Below are 19914 nucleotides of genomic sequence, written 5' to 3'. Positions count from 1 at the left end.
TATTATTATTATTATTATTATTATTATTATTATTATTATTATTATTATTATTTGCAAGAATCAAGCATTAAAAATCTTACATTCAGACCAGTGCAATTTAAATATTTAAACTTAACTGGATTGTTCATTCTGTGTGTCTATCTACCTATCCACTGCTTGACTTGAACTTCATTCTCTTCTCCATTATGAATAGGAAAACTTTTATCTAAATAAGATTTAAGCTGAAGTTCGCATTCTTTTAGTTTTGATCCATTTCATTATATAGTGCGTTTGAAATAGTGTTAATACCATGTTCCTTCTGTTTCTGGACTACAGTGCCATAATACTACTCATTCTTATACATTCTGGATATTTTAATGGAACACACTTGTAAAAGCAGTTCAGGTTTAAAACTGAAACAAAAAAGATTTCCCTTGTATCTATTGACAAGACATGGTACAACTTGTTTTTTTAAAAGAGTTATACAGTGGATCCTTGTTATATGCTGGAGTTTGGTTCCAAGCTACCCCGCTGATAACAAAATCCATGGATGCTCAAGTCCCATTAAGTATAATGACACAGCAAAATGGTGTCCCTTATAAAAATGGAAAATCAAGCTTTGATATTTGAAATTTATACTTTTTTTAACATTTTCAAACCATGGATGCTTGAATTTGTATATAAGAAATCAGTGTATAAAAAGAGCCGACTGTACTAGTGTTTACTTTAAGAATGTAGCTAGTAACTCCATTTCCTCCCTATATTACTCAAAGCTTAAGTACAAACGATGCAGTTCAGACTGCAAATGTAGCACATAATGAATCAGAGCTTTATCTTTTTTCATCCTTTATAGCCCCAGTCCAGACTGTCCCACAATTTGTCTAAAAGTAATCCATTTATTTCAACAGAAAAATTTTCAGCATTGCAAACTGAAGTCATGTGTTCCCATCCAACTCAAGATCTCAGCACAAAACAAAAATGAAAAGGCACTCTAAGCTTTACAGGGTTTGTATCTTTTGAATAAAGTGATGGGGAGAGAGTTACAATTATTAGCTATATTTTAAAATTAACATCTATAGTCAGCCTCTTAGGGGCTGTGAATACCATCAGGAAAAGCTGCCCTGGGGGCAGAGTTGGGGCATGGCGTCCATATAGTGCACGCTCCAGCTCCGCCCCCAGGTCGACATGACACCACACGCCACACCACATGGCATGCAGCGTCACAATGCTCCTCTGGCATTGCATCCACATGCTGCAGTGCCAAAGGAATGCTGTAAAGACATGGCACCATGGCTTTAGTGCCCTTTCCAGGCAGCTCCTTTTTGTGCCCTGGAAAGGCCAGATCAGGGGCCACGGCATGCAGTTTCCGCAGACCCAATCCAGTACAGCTGGAAGCAGCTGCAAGCCGCCCCTTAGGGGTGGTCTACACAGCCTCTTAGTCATGCAATAAGAGAATCAATATTTAAAAAAAAACAAAATAGACAATCTACTCTTAATTTTGTATCTCTCCCTCCTTATCCTAGTGAAAGGATTAGACAAAGAGATAATGCATGGACTGTGGCGATCCTTTCAAGCAGTAAAAGCTCCCAGAAAAGGTATGGGGCTTTTTAGGGGGTGGGGTGGAAATGGTAAGGCCAGAACAGAGGGGTAGGAAAGAGCGGCCTGAGTTCATTCCTTCCAGAAGCGGGTACGAACCCTCCCGACCACATGACCCACTTCCAAGGCAGGCCCTGTTCACTGGGGCTGATCAGCACTTCCTTTTTGGTCTGGTCCAAAAGACTGGAGCACAGCCTTGGTGCAGCTTCCAGCCGCTTTGGAGGCATGCATCATCTAATCGGCACACCTCCAAAGCAGCCAGAAGCTGCTTCATTAGGACCATGTGTTTCACCCTGTAAAGACACTAAAATAGTTCTAGATATACCAACTTGGAAACAATGTCCCATCAAACAAGGGCCAAGAAAGAACAGGAAAACAATGAAAATGGTTTTTGATGAGAAACCAATTGCTAAAACTAGTTTTACTTGCTTAAAAGCCATTTGAAATGAATCACAAAATGGAATAAAATTGTTGTAAAAGAGGCATGCTATGCATATGTATTATCTCTCATATTTTAGTGAATTACTTTTTACACTGAGTGAGATCAAGACAGCCTCTTGCACGAATAGAAGTTATTTGATTTATGCTTGGGACTGAGGGAAGGGATAGTAGCTCTGGTTAGTAGATGTTTTGCCTTCTAATTGCAGACTCTCCCCCATCATGCCATATCTGATTTAGAATGGGTCCTCTTCCTTCTCGTCTTTTCAAAGGCTGAAGTGGGAAGCAGGAAAAGAGAAAAGCACTACTGCAGAAGCACAATTCCTCTTAAATATTTCTAGTTCCTCCCACCTGTATTCTCCACATTTCTATATTCTACATCCATTCATTTGATCAATTATCACTATTTGCAACTTGTTACAACTATAGCCTTTTTTTTTTACCTTGTTGTCTCTGGAAGCAATAGCACCATTCATTGTTAGATATCAAACTATCCTTATATGTATCACAAGAATTGAAGAAAGCCTTGGTGCACTGCTCGTTCTTATCAAGGTAAATGCTTCCAAGTTCTGATTGGTCCAACAGCAGGTCATAGTTTGTATCAAGCCTGTTAAACATCCAGCCAAGGGAGTCCTTGCAAATTGGCAAAATACTGGTATCAAATCCTAAGAGACAGAAATTCAAAGTGATCAGATGAAAAAGGTCCATCTGGGATATGGCTTAGCTAAACCAAAGAAATCCATTGTCATAGAAATTTTTTTTACAGGATACCTATAAAAATTTTGTGAACAGTGTTGAAGATATTTTATGAAAGTAACACACTAATGGCACTTCAAAAAGTAGAATTATGGAATCTTTTATTAAACACTCCATTAATGTGGAAGCAGTCATCTAAATACGCTTACTTCCAACCCACATGCATTCAACAGTAGGAAAGAATTTTGGCACCCTTGCATCATAATGTTAACATCCACGAAATGAGAAACTGAAGAATAAGACCACACAGGATAAGCACCAGGGAGATACATATAATTACATGAAATTTGGTGAGAAAGGAAGGGTGAAGACCAGATAAAGGGGGAATAGCCTGGAGAGACATAGCATGCTGTCACTTTGGTTGTATGCTAAGAAGGTTATGGCTGGATCCCCTTTTGCTAATTAGCTCTCTCAGGGAAGGTAAGCCAAAACAGACTGAGCTGGCAAAACTGCCCTTGACAGCAGTAGCAGAAAATCAGGCTGATATGCAGCTTGTCTTTAGGTTCTCTATCTTTCCTCAATTAACTGAAAATAGAGATCACTGCAATAAAGGACTTACAGTAAATTTTGTAAACTTTTGTTTCAGCAGTTGCAACAGGCAAATCTTATCAACATTTTAAGATTTTCACTGATTTCTGTAAAACTGTAAAACTACAGAGAATAAATACATTGTGGGCCCGTTCCCACACTGTTTGAGGCCATGCAGACTTGAAGCTAGATTGTCTGAAGCTGAGCAAATTGTACAGATGCTGATACCTGATAACAGAGTTGTTCACACAATTTTCCAAATATGTGAGGGCTAAAACTGGGTACAGGGATGGAATAATTTTAACTGGCTTTGCCTCTAATATTGGTGATTCCCATCTCTTTAGATTTTTCCCTTGCTGTGTTGAGTAACATGGTGTGTAGGAATTCTACTCGTGTTCATTTGAATCTCAGTAGGACTCTCAGAGTGACCAGGAATGCTGTTTTATTCAGATTCACTTTCCTGAGACTTCAAGCCAGCTTGAACAGAAAATTCTTGCACACTGTACTATTCTATATGTCAATGATATGAGGGAGGTGGGCTGCCATGTAGGGAGGTAGCCTGATCCTCAGTTTCACAGGTATGCATTTGATGAATATGGGGCTGTGCAGACCACCCATAAGCCAGATTGGGACCGTGGCAACTGCACGCTGTGGCCTCGATCTCACCTTTGCAGGGCGCAAAAAGGAGTTGAAAAAAAGTGGCTTTATGGCACTCCTTCAGTGCTGCATCATGTGGGCGCAGCACCAGAGGCACTCTGTGATGCCATGCACTTCACCACATGGTGTGCGGCATTACGCCACCCTGGGGGTTGAGTTAGGGTGTGCATCATATGGATGCTACACCCTGACTCCACTTCCAGCCTGGCCTTTCCCGCTGGCATGCACAGCCCCTATATGAACAGGCCCATGTCAAGAAACCAGTCTGTGTGGAATTTAAACGGTGCTGTTAGCATGAATAGGATGTTGCTCCATGCATTTGATCCTATGTTTGAACACTGGCAGAGTATTCCATAAAAATATTCCACAAGATCTACTGCTCAAAACATCTTAACATAAACAAAATAACTGCTTTTGTTGGAAACTTGACACAGTAATGGCAGAAAATTTGGTGAAAATCCAGAAAAGCACAAAAGCTATCAAGACAAAAGAATTTTGCACTTTTAGTTTTCTTCTCAATTCCATGCCTATGGTATTTACTCAAAGCAAGTAAAATGTTGATAAAGTACATATAAAATGCTGCAATGAAATACTGCCATTGAATACATAGTAGCAGAATATTCAAATATAATGTAGAATAAAAATAATCTATAACGATAATCATCTTTAGGTTCTAAAATATACAGGTTTAAAATTTTAAAACCTTTTCATTCTATCACAGATTATTTCTGAATCTCATATCCAGTTACTCTGTCTTTTTTATCCAAAACCATTTCCACCATTTTATATTTAATGCTACATGTGTTTCATCTTGCACTTTACTAATGAATCACCATGCAAATAGTTATACATCTGTCATCCAGTCTTTATAAAATAATTTATTATTTTGAAATAGACAACTTTCAAATACTCTTTTACAAAATAAAGAACATAAATCAATGTGAGAAAATTCTCTTTAAACTCACACCATACCCCTGGGTTTTATAATTCAAAGTCACTATGTCTAGTGAGACCAGTGAAAATATTTGTGAATTGCAAGGCAATTTCTTTCAAGTGAAAAGTATGTTGTATAGAGAAATTACATATCATACCCCTTAAATGAAGTGTATAGCAACGGTTGCCCACCTCGCCGGGCAGACCATTTTGCCGCTAGACGCGGCTGGATTACAAGCCCCAGAGTGCTCTGGGGCTTGCCCGGCTCCCTATTGGTGCGCGGGGGCGGAAGGGGTGGCCCTTCTGCTCCGCGACACTCTGGGAGACGGTTTCGTTGGTGCGGGGCTTCCGGTCCTCCAAGGTTGCCCATTGGTGGGCTGGGCCTTGGAGGCGGGGCCCCTCACAGCACGCAGGGAGGGAGGGGCCTAGGCCTATATAAGGCCGTGTTGCTGGCCCTTTCCCTCAGTCGGTTGCTTGGCTTCGAGCAGAGCGGAGCCAAGCTGTGGAAGGGAGCAAGTCTTGGTGCTTCTCCCGCCCGCCCACCGCTGTTGTTAGGTGGTTTTTAGTCACAACTTGGCGGCAGTATAGGCCAGGATCTGCACGTTGTGGTACCAGGGCTATGGAGCTCTGGTTTGGGAGTCAATAGGTACCCGGGGGCGAACAGGGCAGGCGTTTGGCCATTGTGGGGGGCAGAACACAGGAGCGCCTCCCGGTGACTAGGGGCTTTGTGAATTGGTGAACGCAAGACAAGGTTTGCGGTCAAGTTGTGTTCCTTAGCTCCTAGGTCATCCCAAGCACCGGGTGGGTGCCCGGTTTGGATAATCAGACTACATTGGGTGGTTTGATTGCACAGATCCTGACCTTATGCTTGTGCCAACCCTACCAATTGTTTGCAAATAAAGTTGTGGCCTTACTTCCAATATGTTGTACTGTGGTTATTTGACAGCAACATCTGAGGCAATAACTGACAATTTTTTCAAATGCATATTTTTAATGTAGGAAAAAATAAAGAATGTACTGGCATTGTTATTCCATATTACAGATGCAAGTGTGTGTGTGTGTGTGTGTGTGTGCGCGCGCGCGCCTGTGTATGTGTGTCTTTACATCAAGAAATACAATACAGTCCATGTTAGGCAACACAAAGTGATAATTCCTAAATATTTTATATTATGCTATTTTATTTACTAGCATAACAATCCATACCACCACCTTTTTCCTGGACAGAAGTAATGGGTTATTAAAATCTCAGGAACAGATTTGCATGTGTGCATCACTGCAAGTAAATTTATAAGAACTTAACCATGTGTGATAATTTAATTAACGTGATTACTTATCCAGTCTGTACACCTCTCCCTGCTGAAATACTGCTGTGGTCAAAGTTTCCCTGTAGAAGATTCAGAGTTTAGAGAGTTTCAAATGTTTCACCAAGGCTGCATCTATACTGCAGAAATAGTCCAGGTTGAAACAACTTTAACTGCCATGGATCAATGCTATGGAATTCTGGGAATTGTAATAATAATAATAATAATAATAATAATAATAATAAATATTTATTTATATCCCGCCTCATCCACTTTGAGGATCGAGGCGGGTAACAGCAAAGTTAATACAATATACAAGAATAAAAACAACAAGTCCCACAAGACCCCAACCCAACCTTCCCCCTCCCAACTATAAAATTAACAGTAAAAGATTGTTAAAAGTACATAACAATACATCAAAAATAAAAAACAGAAAAAACAGACCATAAATAAGAAAAATAATAAAAGGAAGGGGATTCAATTGGTTCTGGACAGTATAAATCGGCAAGATTTTTGTCGCCTTTTTAAAAGCCTCGCAGTTTGCTATGGCACCAGAACTCTATGATAGAGAAGGCTAAATGTCTCTCAAAACTATAGTTACTATTAATTTCCTAGCATTGAGCCATGATATTTAAAATGGTGTCAACCTGGATTATTTCTGCAATGAAGATGTAGCCTATGAGAAACAGAGGTACAGTGGAATTATGAATCTATTTCATAATGTATCCTCTGGAAAGAATCTAGACTGGTCAGATTCTAGTGTTTGTTTCAACTATTAATGTTTGATTTGACTATTAGACTGCTAATTTTGGGTCTCTCCCTCACTGCACCTTGTCCTGTAGAAAAACTATTCTTGTTTTTGGTTTAGTGTATGACATTTGGCCATTTACCAAGTTGGCACATATACACAGTGATTTTTTTTTTTCCTTCCGGGAAACCTGCCATTGGGATGAATTCCAAAGGAAGTACTGAATTCTACAGATTGCCATAAATGTTTCTGCACTTCATCATGCTTGGCATTTCCTCAGTTAGGAATTCATGGGTGAAACCTTACAATAAAAAGTGTATCTGCAAATATTTCTGTTTTAAACCAAGAGGTAAATTTTGATTACTGAAGGTTACCAAACAGAAGTATGACCACTTTGGCCTATCCCTGTAGCTATTTACTATTTAATATTATTGAACTAACTCATTTTAAAACTCTGCAAAGCAAAAGCATGAAGTTAAAAATCAGGTTTGATAAGAAAATGGGGGGGTTGCCTTTAGTACTATTTTGCATCTCAGTTTGAAATTTTGTTCAAGTTTATAGAAAATTATTGATACACAGCCAATTCAATTTTACAAGGCTACTAAGAGACAAGAGAGAATTAGAGGATTAAATGTTGATGGGAAAAGTGAGAAAGAGACACAGAGAAAAGCACAGGATTAGGTAACTGATGAACAGAAGCACAGAAATTAAATGCAAGATAAAAAGTGTGAAGCCCTGATCACGGCTGGAGACTCAGCATGCACTAGAATAGTTAAGTCTGTGAACCATAAAACACCTGTAGCCTTAGGCAAACCACTTTTCTTATGCTTAGCTTCCCATTTTTAGTACACAGACAGTAACAGGAGCCATCAGTGTTTCTGTAAGAATGACTGAGATAATATTCTTTCAACACACAGGGGGGAAAGTACAGCAGAATGGCTGTTGAAATGGCTATTAGAAGATTTCACATTTTTATCAGAAAGAATGCTGGCCATAAACTAGAATAAACATTTGATTGATATCAGATAGAATTTGCTTCCTTTTAAAATAAACATACAGAGATGAGAATTAGCTATAAGAATTTTAGAACGTGATATAGTTTTTTTCAGTGACTCAATAAGATTATAAACCTAGTAATCTTGCTTTCAGAATAAAACAACCTAAACTTCTCATCTGAACTGATTGGCACTTCAGGGCATATTGAAATTTGGGTTTGGGGTGCCACAGCTGGCTATTAAGAACTGAAAAATTGGGAATGCATACTTCTTAATGAAAACTGAGGCACTGTGTACTGAGATGCTTTGGGTCTCTGATCTGAGCCTCTAAATCATATGTTCTCAACAGATTTTGAACAAAAGATCCAGGACTCAAACCAAGGGCAGCTAATAGTACAGTGTGCTCGCGTCATACGCAGGCACCTTTTATGCGGCTTTCAGCTTATGCTGAAAGCCACGTGACGGAAACAAAATGGTGCGTGTATCACATGCATCAGCTCCATTATTGTCAATAGGGCTCGAGCATACGTGCTATTTGCTTTACACGGGGTGTGCGTGTCCGGAATGGATCCCCGTATAAAGCAAGGGCGCACTATACTATCTTTTGCTGCTTTCAGCACTGTTGTTGAGAACTGCTGTGTGGTGGTTTGGGTGTTGGACTATGAGTCTGGGGGACCAGGATTCAAATCCTCATTAGGCCATGGAAACCCACTGGATGACTTTGGGCAAGTAACAGTCTTTCAGCTTCAGAAAAAGGTAAAGGCATGCCTCCTCTGAACAAACCTTAAGCCACCAGGAACCCTGATGGAAAAGTGGTTAAATGCTTGTACTGCAGCTACTAACTCACAAACCACAATGTTGTGAGTTCAGTACCAGCCAGGGGCTCAGGGTTGACTCAGCCTGGCGTCCTTCTGAGGTCACAAAAATGAGTATCCAGCTTTCTGGATACTTTCTTCCATTTAAGCATTCCCTAAGCAGTATAGAAATTTACTTGCTATTGCCAAGAAAACCTCCGGTCACCATAAGTCAGAAATGACTTGAAGGAACACAACAACAACAACAACAACAACAAAGAGGTTCTAATAGGAAAATGGTACAAGTGCATCAAAACTATAGTGCTGGAAGCAGAGGTGGGCAGAGAGCAATAAAAACAGAAAAAGGGAAATATGAGATCATGGCAACCAGCAATAGATATGGAACAATTCACAAGGCCCTTCCTTAAATCTACCAATTTAATAAGAATCTAAAGGAGTTAGAATCAATCTGATCATATATGCAGGTGAAAATCGCATATGCCACTTAACTGAAGTCAGTCACCTCTGTGGTCCCAAACAGGCCACTGGTAGGATCACTCCTGAAAAGTCTGGCTCCTGCCACCTCAATGTGGCTTCTGGCTGCTTTGGGGGTTTGAGTCATCTGAACACTACACTCCCAAAACATCCAAAAACCACTTCTTTTGGCCCTTCTGTTTCAGGCTGTAATCTTCTGAAAAAGAAGATATAGCTGCACAGATATTTTACACGTGTACATTTCTTCTGCTTTCCCAAACTGGTTTTCTCTGGGTGTGTTCGACTTCAACTCAGCAGGAGTTATAGTCTAATATATTTGGAGGGCACCAGGTTGGGGGAGACTGTTCTGTATATTTATTTTTTTCTGAAATTACAAGAAAAATGAATTCATGCAAGGACTGTTTCATATTTATTCTACAGTGCGCCTGCATTATACGCAGCTTCCAACATATGCTGGAAGCCACAACGGAAGTAAGGGAGCCACACGCAGGAAGGAAACAATGGTGCGTGTGCTCCCATGGTGTGTGCCCTGTGCGCCACTGCCCCACTGCCATGGGTACGAGCCCCATTCATTTGAATGGGGCTTGAGCATCTGCATTTTTTCTCTTACGCGGGGGAAGGGTGGAACGGATCCCTTGTGTAAGGGAAGGGTGCACTGTACTTTGCCTAACCACACATAATCACACAAAGAATTAACAGTTTCAATTAAGTAAAATAATAGGATTTCTAAGGAATGCAAATTTGCAGAAAGATGCAGCCATAATGAAACAAACATGATAAAAAATATTCAGAACATCTAAAAATGTTAATAGTAAAGTCATCAAGGTAAGCAGTAAGTAAGCTCTATTAAACACCACACAGGAGAAATTCACAGAGCTGGCTTTTTGCATTAATAAAGGGTTCAAGTTCAATGCTCACAAAACCTAATTTGCCTTGATTTTTCAGTGGGAAACCACACTCAGATGTATCACCGAACACAGTAATTGCCGTTTTAAACAAAGTCTGCCAGTAATTACATAACCTGATATTCAACTTATTTTGATGCATAAACAACAGAATCTTCAGAGTTTAAAATTGGTAAGAGTTATCCTCTTAAGGATCAATATTTCACCATTTTTTCTTTGAGCTTGGATTGTGCATATACTCCTCTATCTGCACAATACATTTTGGGCATGTACTTTTGTTATAGAGTAGCATTCGCTAACAGGTTTTTGGACCACTATACAGCAAAGATTGCAACCTGCCATTTGAGTCTATTAAAGTAATTTGCATCGTATCCAGTGCTTTTCATTCACCAACAGAAGAGAAGCAGACAGTGGAACTGATATCCTTCTCTCTTCCCCGAAGAGCCCTGCACTTCTCAAAATCTAATGGGGTGGGGAGGAAAAGAAAATGAATGATTGGTACCAAAAAAATGGAAGTCTGTTTGGGCAAAGTGGGTGTAACCTTTTACTTTTTATCTTCACTTTAGGTTGCAGAATACATGGTCCATCATGTATTCTCATAATCTCTTGTATCTGTGTGTCTTTAGTGTCAATTTATGGTGACCTCATTAATTCCATAGGGGGTTTCTTAGGCAAGGGATACTCAGTGGTTTTGCCAGTTCCTTACTCTGACATATAGCCTACAGAATCTGGTATTCATTAATGGTCTCCCATCCAAATACTAACCAGGGCAGACACTACTTAGCTTCCAAGATCAGATGGGATTTGGTTAGGGCAGTGGTGGCAAACCTTTTAGAGACTGAGTGCCCAAATTCAGTGATGTTCCTGCACTGGGTGTTACCCAGTCCTGGAGGGAGGGACTTTTGGGAGGCAGGACTTCTGAGGGGGGGGGAATCCAAGGCACACTTGAGAATCCAAGGCACACCATCAGGCTAGCAATAGCAACCCTGCCTCCCCGGACAAAACCTGTCAAGAAAACTGCATGATAGTTTTGTCAGGATTTGAAGGGTTAAAACACAGCACACAGGGAAATGCTTGATGTGTGTGTGTGTGTGTGTGTGTGTTTGGCCATGAGCATTCAGCACAGTGGCAAGGCTGATCATCCACAGCTGATGCTCATTGGGCCAAGGACACTTCAATGTCCAAGTGCATGTAGCCATGGATGATGAAACATGTGTCTGGATTGCACAGGAGACACATGACATGGCTACACACCTGAACTCACTGGGTTTGGGAGACCACATGGTCTGGAGTCTATATAAACCCAGTGGTTGCAAGGGGGTGGTGTGGGTTTGAAGTAGGAGTTTGGATTGGTATGTTTTGGAGTTTTAGAGATCTAGTTTTGTATTATAGCACTGTGAATAAAGAGCACTTTGGGGACTTTTGTTTCTCTGGTGGTTTATCAGAAGAAGCTACAGCATCGGTTTGCTGTGTGTCCCTGGAGGTTACTGCATTGCTGCAGTTCCTGGAAGACATCCAGTTGCTGTCATCCCAATTGGACTCTGGAAGCCATGCTTCGGCTTCTGGAAATTTGCCAGCTCTGCTCCAAGGGTCTGATTTAACCCCAGGACTTGTTTGAGTTGCTGACAAGGGTTGTTGGACCCCAGCAGTTGCGCTGACAAGTTTCACCTTAGGCACTTAGGGTTGCCAGGAACAACCTGAACATACACACACACCCACAGCGTAATCTCTCAGCCTCAGGCAACAGCAGCCCACCCCCTGACAAAAGTTGCCAAGGAAACTCCATGATAGTTTAACGTTATGGTCACCAGGCACTATTTGAAGGTGCGCAAAACATCCCTATTAAGTCGGGGCCTGCCATTCTGCCTCTTCCACATTCTCATTAGCCATTGGTCAGAGGGAGCCATCAATCACCTGGTCCTCCTTCTGCAGTGATTGACATTTCCCTACAACTAGTGGCTGATGAGAATGTGGAAGAGGCAGGATGGAGGCAGCCCAGCAGGTCCTGTGTTAACTTTTTGTGTTCCGGCAAGGCTTCTCTGGCTTTCTGAGCCCTTGGCAGGGAGGCAGATGAGTACCTGTGCCCACAGAGAGGCCTCCGTGTGCTGTCTCTGGCACGTACCATAGGGTTGCCACGAGGGATTTAGGGTATTTAGGCCCTCTTCTCTTACCCCTACATAATCTCTTATGCTGGCTAGGCCTGGTGGAAGCTGCAATCTAATAACATCTGGAGGGCCATATGTTCTCCAGTCCTGCATTATAGGGAAAACCATCATTTCGATGTATCAAACTATATTTTCCTTATTAGAACTATGGGGGAGAGCCCCATAGTAGGAATATTGACTTCTGGAAGGAATGTTAATGCTTCTGTAGTGAGTTGCTTAGAAACTCAGTTTGAGACCAACTGAAAAATTAGTCATCTGTAAAAAACAAAACAAAACAACTTCACAGAGATTCTCTCAAAAAGATATCTAAAGTTGTAAGTGCTTACTGCTTCTTTCAGGCCTTTGTACAATTCTAGTCCTCTTCTGAATTCCGCTTTCATGAAGAGCCTTGAACCAATCTCGCAATCTGTTTGCAACCTCTCTGAACTCCAGGTCACTGCACACTGAAAAGCAAAATGAAAAGCTCTTTAATCTTTCCAGGCTGCATATAAATTCAATCTTTCAAGTGGTGGTAAACAAATGAAGACTAACTATAGGCAATAGTTTCCTTGTGAATTGTTTTATCTTTTGTCTTTCCAATGTTAACTGGGATTAAAAACTCAACACCTTAAAATTTGTAATTTATGCAGTGCTTTGGCAATAGCATTTAATGAATGTGTATCTTGCCGTATCTTTACTTAAATCTATTGTGGAACTACTCTTGCAACCACTATGTACAGTTTTGGTCACCACACATTAAAAAAGGATTTTCAAAGGTGGAAAAATAGCAGAAAAGGGCAACCTAAATGATAAAGAAGCTGGAGCAACTCCGATATGGAGGAAAAAAGATTGTTAAATGTGGTTTTTACCTTTTTTTTAAAAGGTGAGTAAAGGGATGATACAATATGGGAATTTTAAGGAATGATATAGGGGTGTGCATGGCAGGAATAAAGTAGGCAGGAAAAGGATTTTGTTTGCCTCCCATACTAGAGCCCAGGGTTCTCCAATAAAGCCAAATGGTGAGTTAAGAACATTTAAATTGGTGTGCTTCTTCTCACATTGCACAGTTTAATGGTGGCATTAACTACCACAAGATGTAGTTATGGGCTCTGTCTTGCTGAAAAGGGGCAGCCCAGAATATCCCGCCTCTGGAGCTGCCCTTACTCTCTCCCCATTGAAAGCCTATCTGGTCTAATGCCAGACAGCTGAATGCACATCTGTCCTGCTCAGCTGCCCACCACGTCTACCACTACCATGGGTCACTTTGCTTTCAGGTCAGAACAAGGCACCTAGTGACAAGCACATGTCTGGGCAGCTTGTTTTGATCTCAGAGCAAGCAACTGGAAGCAGCAATGGAAGCACTAGAAGGCTGACCAGGGCATGTTTCAAACAACCACCCAGCATGGGACTGGAGGGCTCCAAATCTTCCTGGAAGATCTCAAACAATTGGTGAATGTTCAAAAGTAAGAACCAGTCTTTGGCCTGTGCGTCATCCTATTTCCCTGGTGAGAGAACAAGGGGAGGCTTTTGAATCTGGCCCATGCAGACAGGGCCATGATCACCTACTGGATGACTTTAAAGGAGGATTACATGAATTTATGTAGGATTAAGGTTACCACAGATATCTAATTGGCTCTGATGTGAACAAAATACTTTCATCTGAACTGATCAAGTATGATTCTTGTTGTGTTTTCTTATGCTTTCATTCTGTGTAGCAAAATAGTAGAAATTTACTATACTTCATTTTCTTTATTTTTATTTAATAAGGATATGAAGAGTTAATCAGGAGATTTTTTTCCCATATATGTGCATACTTTAAGTAGAAATGGGATGAAATTCTGATGGAATTAACAGAATCTATGAAAGTAGTACTTTTGCCCCTCCCAAGACTTGTGACAAAATATGCAGCTTGCCTTGAACATGTGAATACTTTAAAATATGAATAGCTAGAACGTGCATAATTGAGAAAAAATATGCAGAAATATACTTTAGTTAAGGGAGAAAGTTGTCTAAATTAGGTAATTTTTACAAATAAATAGACACATTAAGAAAAATGCATACACTTGCAAAAGTTTTAGTACATGAAAAACAGCAGTAACAACACCAACAGAGTTTAACAACCCAATAAAATACGAAAAACATGAACAAACTACAGGTAAGACTCAAACTCAGAAATGTAAACTTTTTATGTCTTTAATGTTGGGATAATTTGAGTTAAAACCTGAATAAATGGATAACATTCTACTTAAATTTCAGGTCATTAATAGAAAACTACAGTCAACTTATAGGTAAGATTCCCACCCACCCCAAAAACCTCATTTGAAGGGTTTTGCACACCTCTAAGTGCAATTAGTTCTCATCTCATCTGGCTTTGACTTGCCAAAATGATCTTCCTCAAGTGACAGGAATGTAAGAGGAGTGTTTGCTCTAAGCAACATGGTGTAGAAACCTTGCTGAAATAAAATGGGTCTAGTCAGTGCCTTTAAGCGAATCCATCTGGGTGCCATAGGCCTGCTACTTTGATTGCCCACAACCAAAATAAGCCAAGATATAAATATAATGGATCAATCAATCAATCTGATATCTAAAACCTGATATGTGAGAGAGAATTTGATAGTGGGCATGCAGTGATATTAAGCACTTAACCGCTGATGTCCAATAGTATATCACAGCAGTTTTCAATTTATTACATTCATGAAGCATTTTTATTATACTGGCAAGAAGTCTCTGAGCACTGCAGGCATGTGCACCCTTGTTGTTGCTATCTTTATCTATACTGCTGTTTCTTGGTATTTAGCTGAACCCAACTGCTACCAAGAACAGTATAGCCTGTGCCAAGTTGGAGGAAGGCATGTGCAGCTCAATGTATTACAGTTTGTTGAATGAACAGCTAATCCAGATTCCGAGCCCAGCTCATGGAAGTGAGCTTCACTTAAGCCAGTGGTTCTCAACCTTCCTAATGCCACAACCCCTTAATACAGTTCCCCATGTTGTGGTGACCCTCAACCTGCCTGGAAATGGACAGAGGAGCGGTGTCTCAGTTCCTAAGACTGTCAGAAACATGTGTTTTCTTATGGTCTTAGGCAACCTCTGTGAAAGGGTTGTTCGACCCCCAAAGGGATCATGACCCATAGGTTGAGAACCACTGATTTAAGCAGAGGAAAGGCCACAGCTATGTTACTGTCCTCCAGTTCCATAGCATCCAATTGCTTGTCTTGAATGTCTATTTTGGCTGACAGCTCTGGACCCAAAGTAAGCTAAGGAGCTTATGTTAAATGTTATGTTTCATGTGAAGAGTAGTAGGCTATGACTGGTACCTCTGCACTGGCCTCTGCTACTGCGACTGACATTCCTGGAAACTTGAGGATAGAATAAATGAATGTTTGAGTATCAGCATTTCAAAGGAACTACAGTAGTGCACATAACAGAGTACAATCTGCTCCCCATGGAATAATTACACCCATGCATAATGCTAAACCCCCAGATAGTAGATAGTTCAATTAAGCTCTTGGGTTCTGCTACTGCCAGAATGCCAGATCAAGGCTGTAGCATACAGGGATTTAATCTAACTAGCAAGCTATACTTGGGCAGAAATGGCACCATTTATCTATCCCTTTAAAATGAAAAATCTTTCCCCAAATGAAGGCATGCTACTCAAATTATATACTACGTATTGGTCTGCAATGATTTAAAATAGGTCAAGATGAGGTAATTCAGACTATTATTTCACCCAATAGGTTGGCAGATGAATCTTTAATGACAAAAGACAGACAGTAAAGGTTGTGGAAGGTTAGACAGTAATCAAAGAATGCATATTAAATCAGATGAATCCACTCAGGAACCTGCCAAGAAGTGCTTTTCCTTTTGTCTAATACTACTGCAGGCACTCTTGCTCTTGCAATCAATTCTAGCAGCCATTAAAAGAATTAGTATGGATAAATGAAGTCTCTAGCTCAAAGGTTATTTTGGTTCTATCATCTCAAAGTGCTAGAAGCTGACAGGGTTTACAAAAATCAACATATTTAACTATGGGGGAAATGAAGTAACTTAAAGTCTCCTTCTTACATGTTTCATAAATAACTTTCATATTATATAAATGGAAAGTAAACCAACTGCAGAATTTGTTTTCACATAAAGCAATGCAACCATTTGGAGTTGGAATCTGAATATAATTTTACGGCTGGAAATTTCTGGAAATACAATCAATATATTTTCCTTCACCACTATAATCTTCAATAAAAAAGTGTTTACTTTCATACCATTGAATCAAAGGGACATGAATGAAAGATCTGTTAACATTTTATACCTAAAATATACATCTAAAACAGCATGATAGTTCACAAGATCAGTTGTTTATGAGAACAAACATATCCTGAAAGTAAGTAAAAGATATAAACAATGACTATGTTGTATCAGCAGCCTGTCAAGGTTCCCAAAAACCAGATTAAATGACATGCTTATGGGACTGAATTTCAGATGACTGTACTCTGAATGTATCACTTCTCCTAAATGGAAATAATTATTTTTATTTAGCAATTCCCTTAAAAAAGCATCCAGCTAGACTATGTCTTATATTCCTTAGGTAACATTTCATTCCAAAATTAGTAAATTATGCCATATAGTATCAGAATAATTCCATGTATAATTATACTATGTTGCATATGTATCATTAACAAGGGCTACAGGCTACCAGAAATCATGGTAAACTTAACATTATTCAGAATATTGTACAGTATCTTTCCTCATAGGACTGTACCACCTCCTAGGACTGAATGTGTGCCCACAGGAGGAAGAGAAGGAAGGGACTTTTTTGATTGCTAAAAGAATAGAGTAATCAGTATTTAAAATATTAGCAACTAGCATTTCTGTTGTCTGAACCAGAATTTCCCCAAAGATCTTGCAAATCAAGTAGCAACAGTATCCTACACTGCAGAATTTCTTAAGACATGGCAAATGGTGTGTGTGTGTGTGTGTGTGTGTGTGTGTGTAAATAGGTTACAAGACTCCCCCCTCAGAATGATAGCTATTTTAGCACTGTAAATAAATCATTTTTAAGTTCAGAAACAAACAAACAGTATCAGGACAGCCATTCTTTTCACATAAAGGAGTCAGTGACTACAGAGGACCACGGAAGATAAGAACTACTCTCACCTCCAGATGATTCCACAACCTGAAACTTTTAATGCTGCTTAAACTATTAATGTGTCTTCTTCTGTGTACAATGCGTAATGGATTCTGTACATTGGAACATTACATTAATTTTAACATTCTGTACATTAATTTTGCTTTTGCTTTACAAAGGCTTTAAACTCCCCTCCCAAGTTTTCTAACCCTGAAGATACAACAGAGATCCTCCTTCCTTCAAATCCATCCTGTCAGTTGTTCCCAATGTTATTTTCTACCTATGGTAACCTTCTGGATATTTAGAGTTTACTTTCATCCTTTGTTTCTCATTCTGAGTATAGTCAGCTGAATCTCTTTGTTGAACAGTGTTTTTTTTACACACCCTTCTATAACCCTCACATTCCCAGCTATCAGTTCAATCTGACATTTCTTTATAGTATTTCCAAAACAGTGCCTGAAGTGGATAAAAAAAGAGGGGAAAAATAGGATAGTTGTCCATTTTCTACTTCCATCCTGGCTCCAGTTCACACTTTACTTTTTTTAATGCCAGAGGTATCCTCCTCAAAGGCTGCTAGCTGACTTTCATTCTTGGTGTGCCTGGGAATGATAGGAGTTAACTATTTATAAGGTAGCTATATCAATTTGTGAAGTAACCCTCTGCCTCTTGAGTGAATGGCTGTCATAAAAAAAATGACAAGTTGAAACTTCCAGTCAGCTAGATTTAAACTACTTTGGCAAGGTTTTTGGGGGGAGGTGGGGAGTGGAGAGCAGTGGCTCTGAGAGTCAAATGAAGGTACTGCAGAACTTTTGATATTCTGGCTCTCAGTTGGAAGTACAACAGATTATTTAGGCTTTACATGTCGTGCTCCACCTTGACACAGCAATTCTCAGAAAGGTCACTCGGAGGAGCTGATGCATATGCCCCCTTAACTGCTTCAGAGAGAAAAGGAAGTGAAATGGCTATGCCAGAATCAATTATGTCTGTTTGCAAAGAAGCAAGATAGTATTTCAGAACTGTTTCTAAAAGCCTGTCTTTCCTTTCCTACATGCCTCTTGGTTGTGGCCATGGTTTTTTTGTGTGTGTGTATGCTCCAAATAATTTTTTACTTATGGTGGAATTTTCTTGGCAAGTTTTTTCAGAGGGGGTTTGCCATTGCAAACCTTTGAAGCTGAAATAATGTGACTTGCTGAAGGTCACCCAGTGAGTTTTTATGCTCCAGCAGGGAAATGGACCCTGATCTCCATTGCCTTAATTCAAGGCTCTAACCACTACACCATGCTGGCTCCTGCAAAGTACTATTTCATAACTGGGAGATTCTATTCACAACAGCTGAATGGAAATGACATCAAATACTGCATTAGATTAATTTTGTTATTGCTTAATTTTTTAAAAAAAATGTTGCCAGTTGTGTAACATAATCCCTTTGAGTGGAAAAAAAACTTGCCCAAAAGCATTTTGTTGGGAATTTATGATTTTGTAAACCAACTTATGATTGTGCAGTTTAGAATTATAGCATTGCACAACAGTTGTGCTCCCATGAGGTGAGTGTTGTCATAGTTGTGTCATTGGGATCACTGTACAAATTGAGTCAACAGTGTGGCTGCTGTTGCCTTTCTGCAATGACAGTGCAAGGAGAGAGAGGACAATAGCCCCCAACAAAGCCATGGGTCACAGGTAATCCAGAATGGAGAACAATGGGAATCCTGGGTGACCTATGCTCTGCCAGAAAAATGACCTCACCTTTTGTGGTGCCTTGTTGCACGCTGTCATAGCACTGTAACATGGTTGCATACTGTGTCAGCAGTGTAGACCACCGTCATGTCTCACAGTCCATTTTTTTAGCCAATACTATGTACTGTCACATACGTCTTATATTCAAGCTATCTGTTGCTTTTAAAAAGATTGGACTTTCACAATGCACATTAAAATCTAAAAATAAAAGCAGTATGATTTCTGTACTACTTAATGAAGCAAATGAGTTTTATACTCCAGTTATTCTATGTTACAAATACTGCTGATATACCACGGAACTACAGATGCTTTTTCTTATTGCCTCAAATTAATGTTCCATACAGGCATTCTGTCCACGATTAATGTATCATAAAATCTAAAATGATTTCAATTATAATGTACATTCACAAGAGAGATCTGATCTTGTCCCCAGACAAAAGTCAAGGCACATCTCATTCAAACATCAGGACTAGAGATGATTGTCAAGATTTACAACAAAAAGATGCGCAACTGACCTACTTCTTTGTTAAGTACAACTCTTTGCCCTAAATAACTTTTCACTTGCCATTTCACTTGACCTTCTATAACATTTCTTTTTAGTGTTCTAACCACATTTGACAGTATGTAGGATCTATTTTTCATGTTTCCATACTTCTCCCATAATGCTGCAGTGTGTCATCAAACTGTACCAATTGGCTAGTCAATTAAGCAAGAGTGTTTGCTTTCTGGAAAAATAATGTTGAAAAGTCAGGGAATCAGACCAGACTTAACCCACAACCCAAAGCACTC

The 19914-nt window shown here is 39.8% G+C and overlaps 1 protein-coding gene across 4 annotated transcripts in view; it reads right to left on the bottom strand.

Annotated features, from left to right (window-relative positions):
* Nucleotides 1-19914, bottom strand: part of SPOCK3 (SPARC (osteonectin), cwcv and kazal like domains proteoglycan 3) — a 177948-nt gene that overhangs the window by 6303 nt on the left and 151731 nt on the right. For all 4 annotated transcript variants that reach the window (XM_042468598.1, XM_042468599.1, XM_042468601.1 and 1 more), the window contains 2 exons: nucleotides 12617-12733; nucleotides 2457-2678 (listed from right to left, as the gene is read on the bottom strand). In XM_042468598.1, the coding sequence (XP_042324532.1) occupies nucleotides 2457-2678; nucleotides 12617-12733 (339 nt within the window). The remainder of the gene's footprint in view (nucleotides 1-2456; nucleotides 2679-12616; nucleotides 12734-19914) is intronic.

This window comes from Sceloporus undulatus, chromosome 5 (assembly GCF_019175285.1).
Source record: "Sceloporus undulatus isolate JIND9_A2432 ecotype Alabama chromosome 5, SceUnd_v1.1, whole genome shotgun sequence".
NCBI classification, from domain to species: Eukaryota; Metazoa; Chordata; class Lepidosauria; order Squamata; family Phrynosomatidae; genus Sceloporus; species Sceloporus undulatus.
This window is presented reverse-complemented; position numbering and strand designations above follow the sequence as displayed.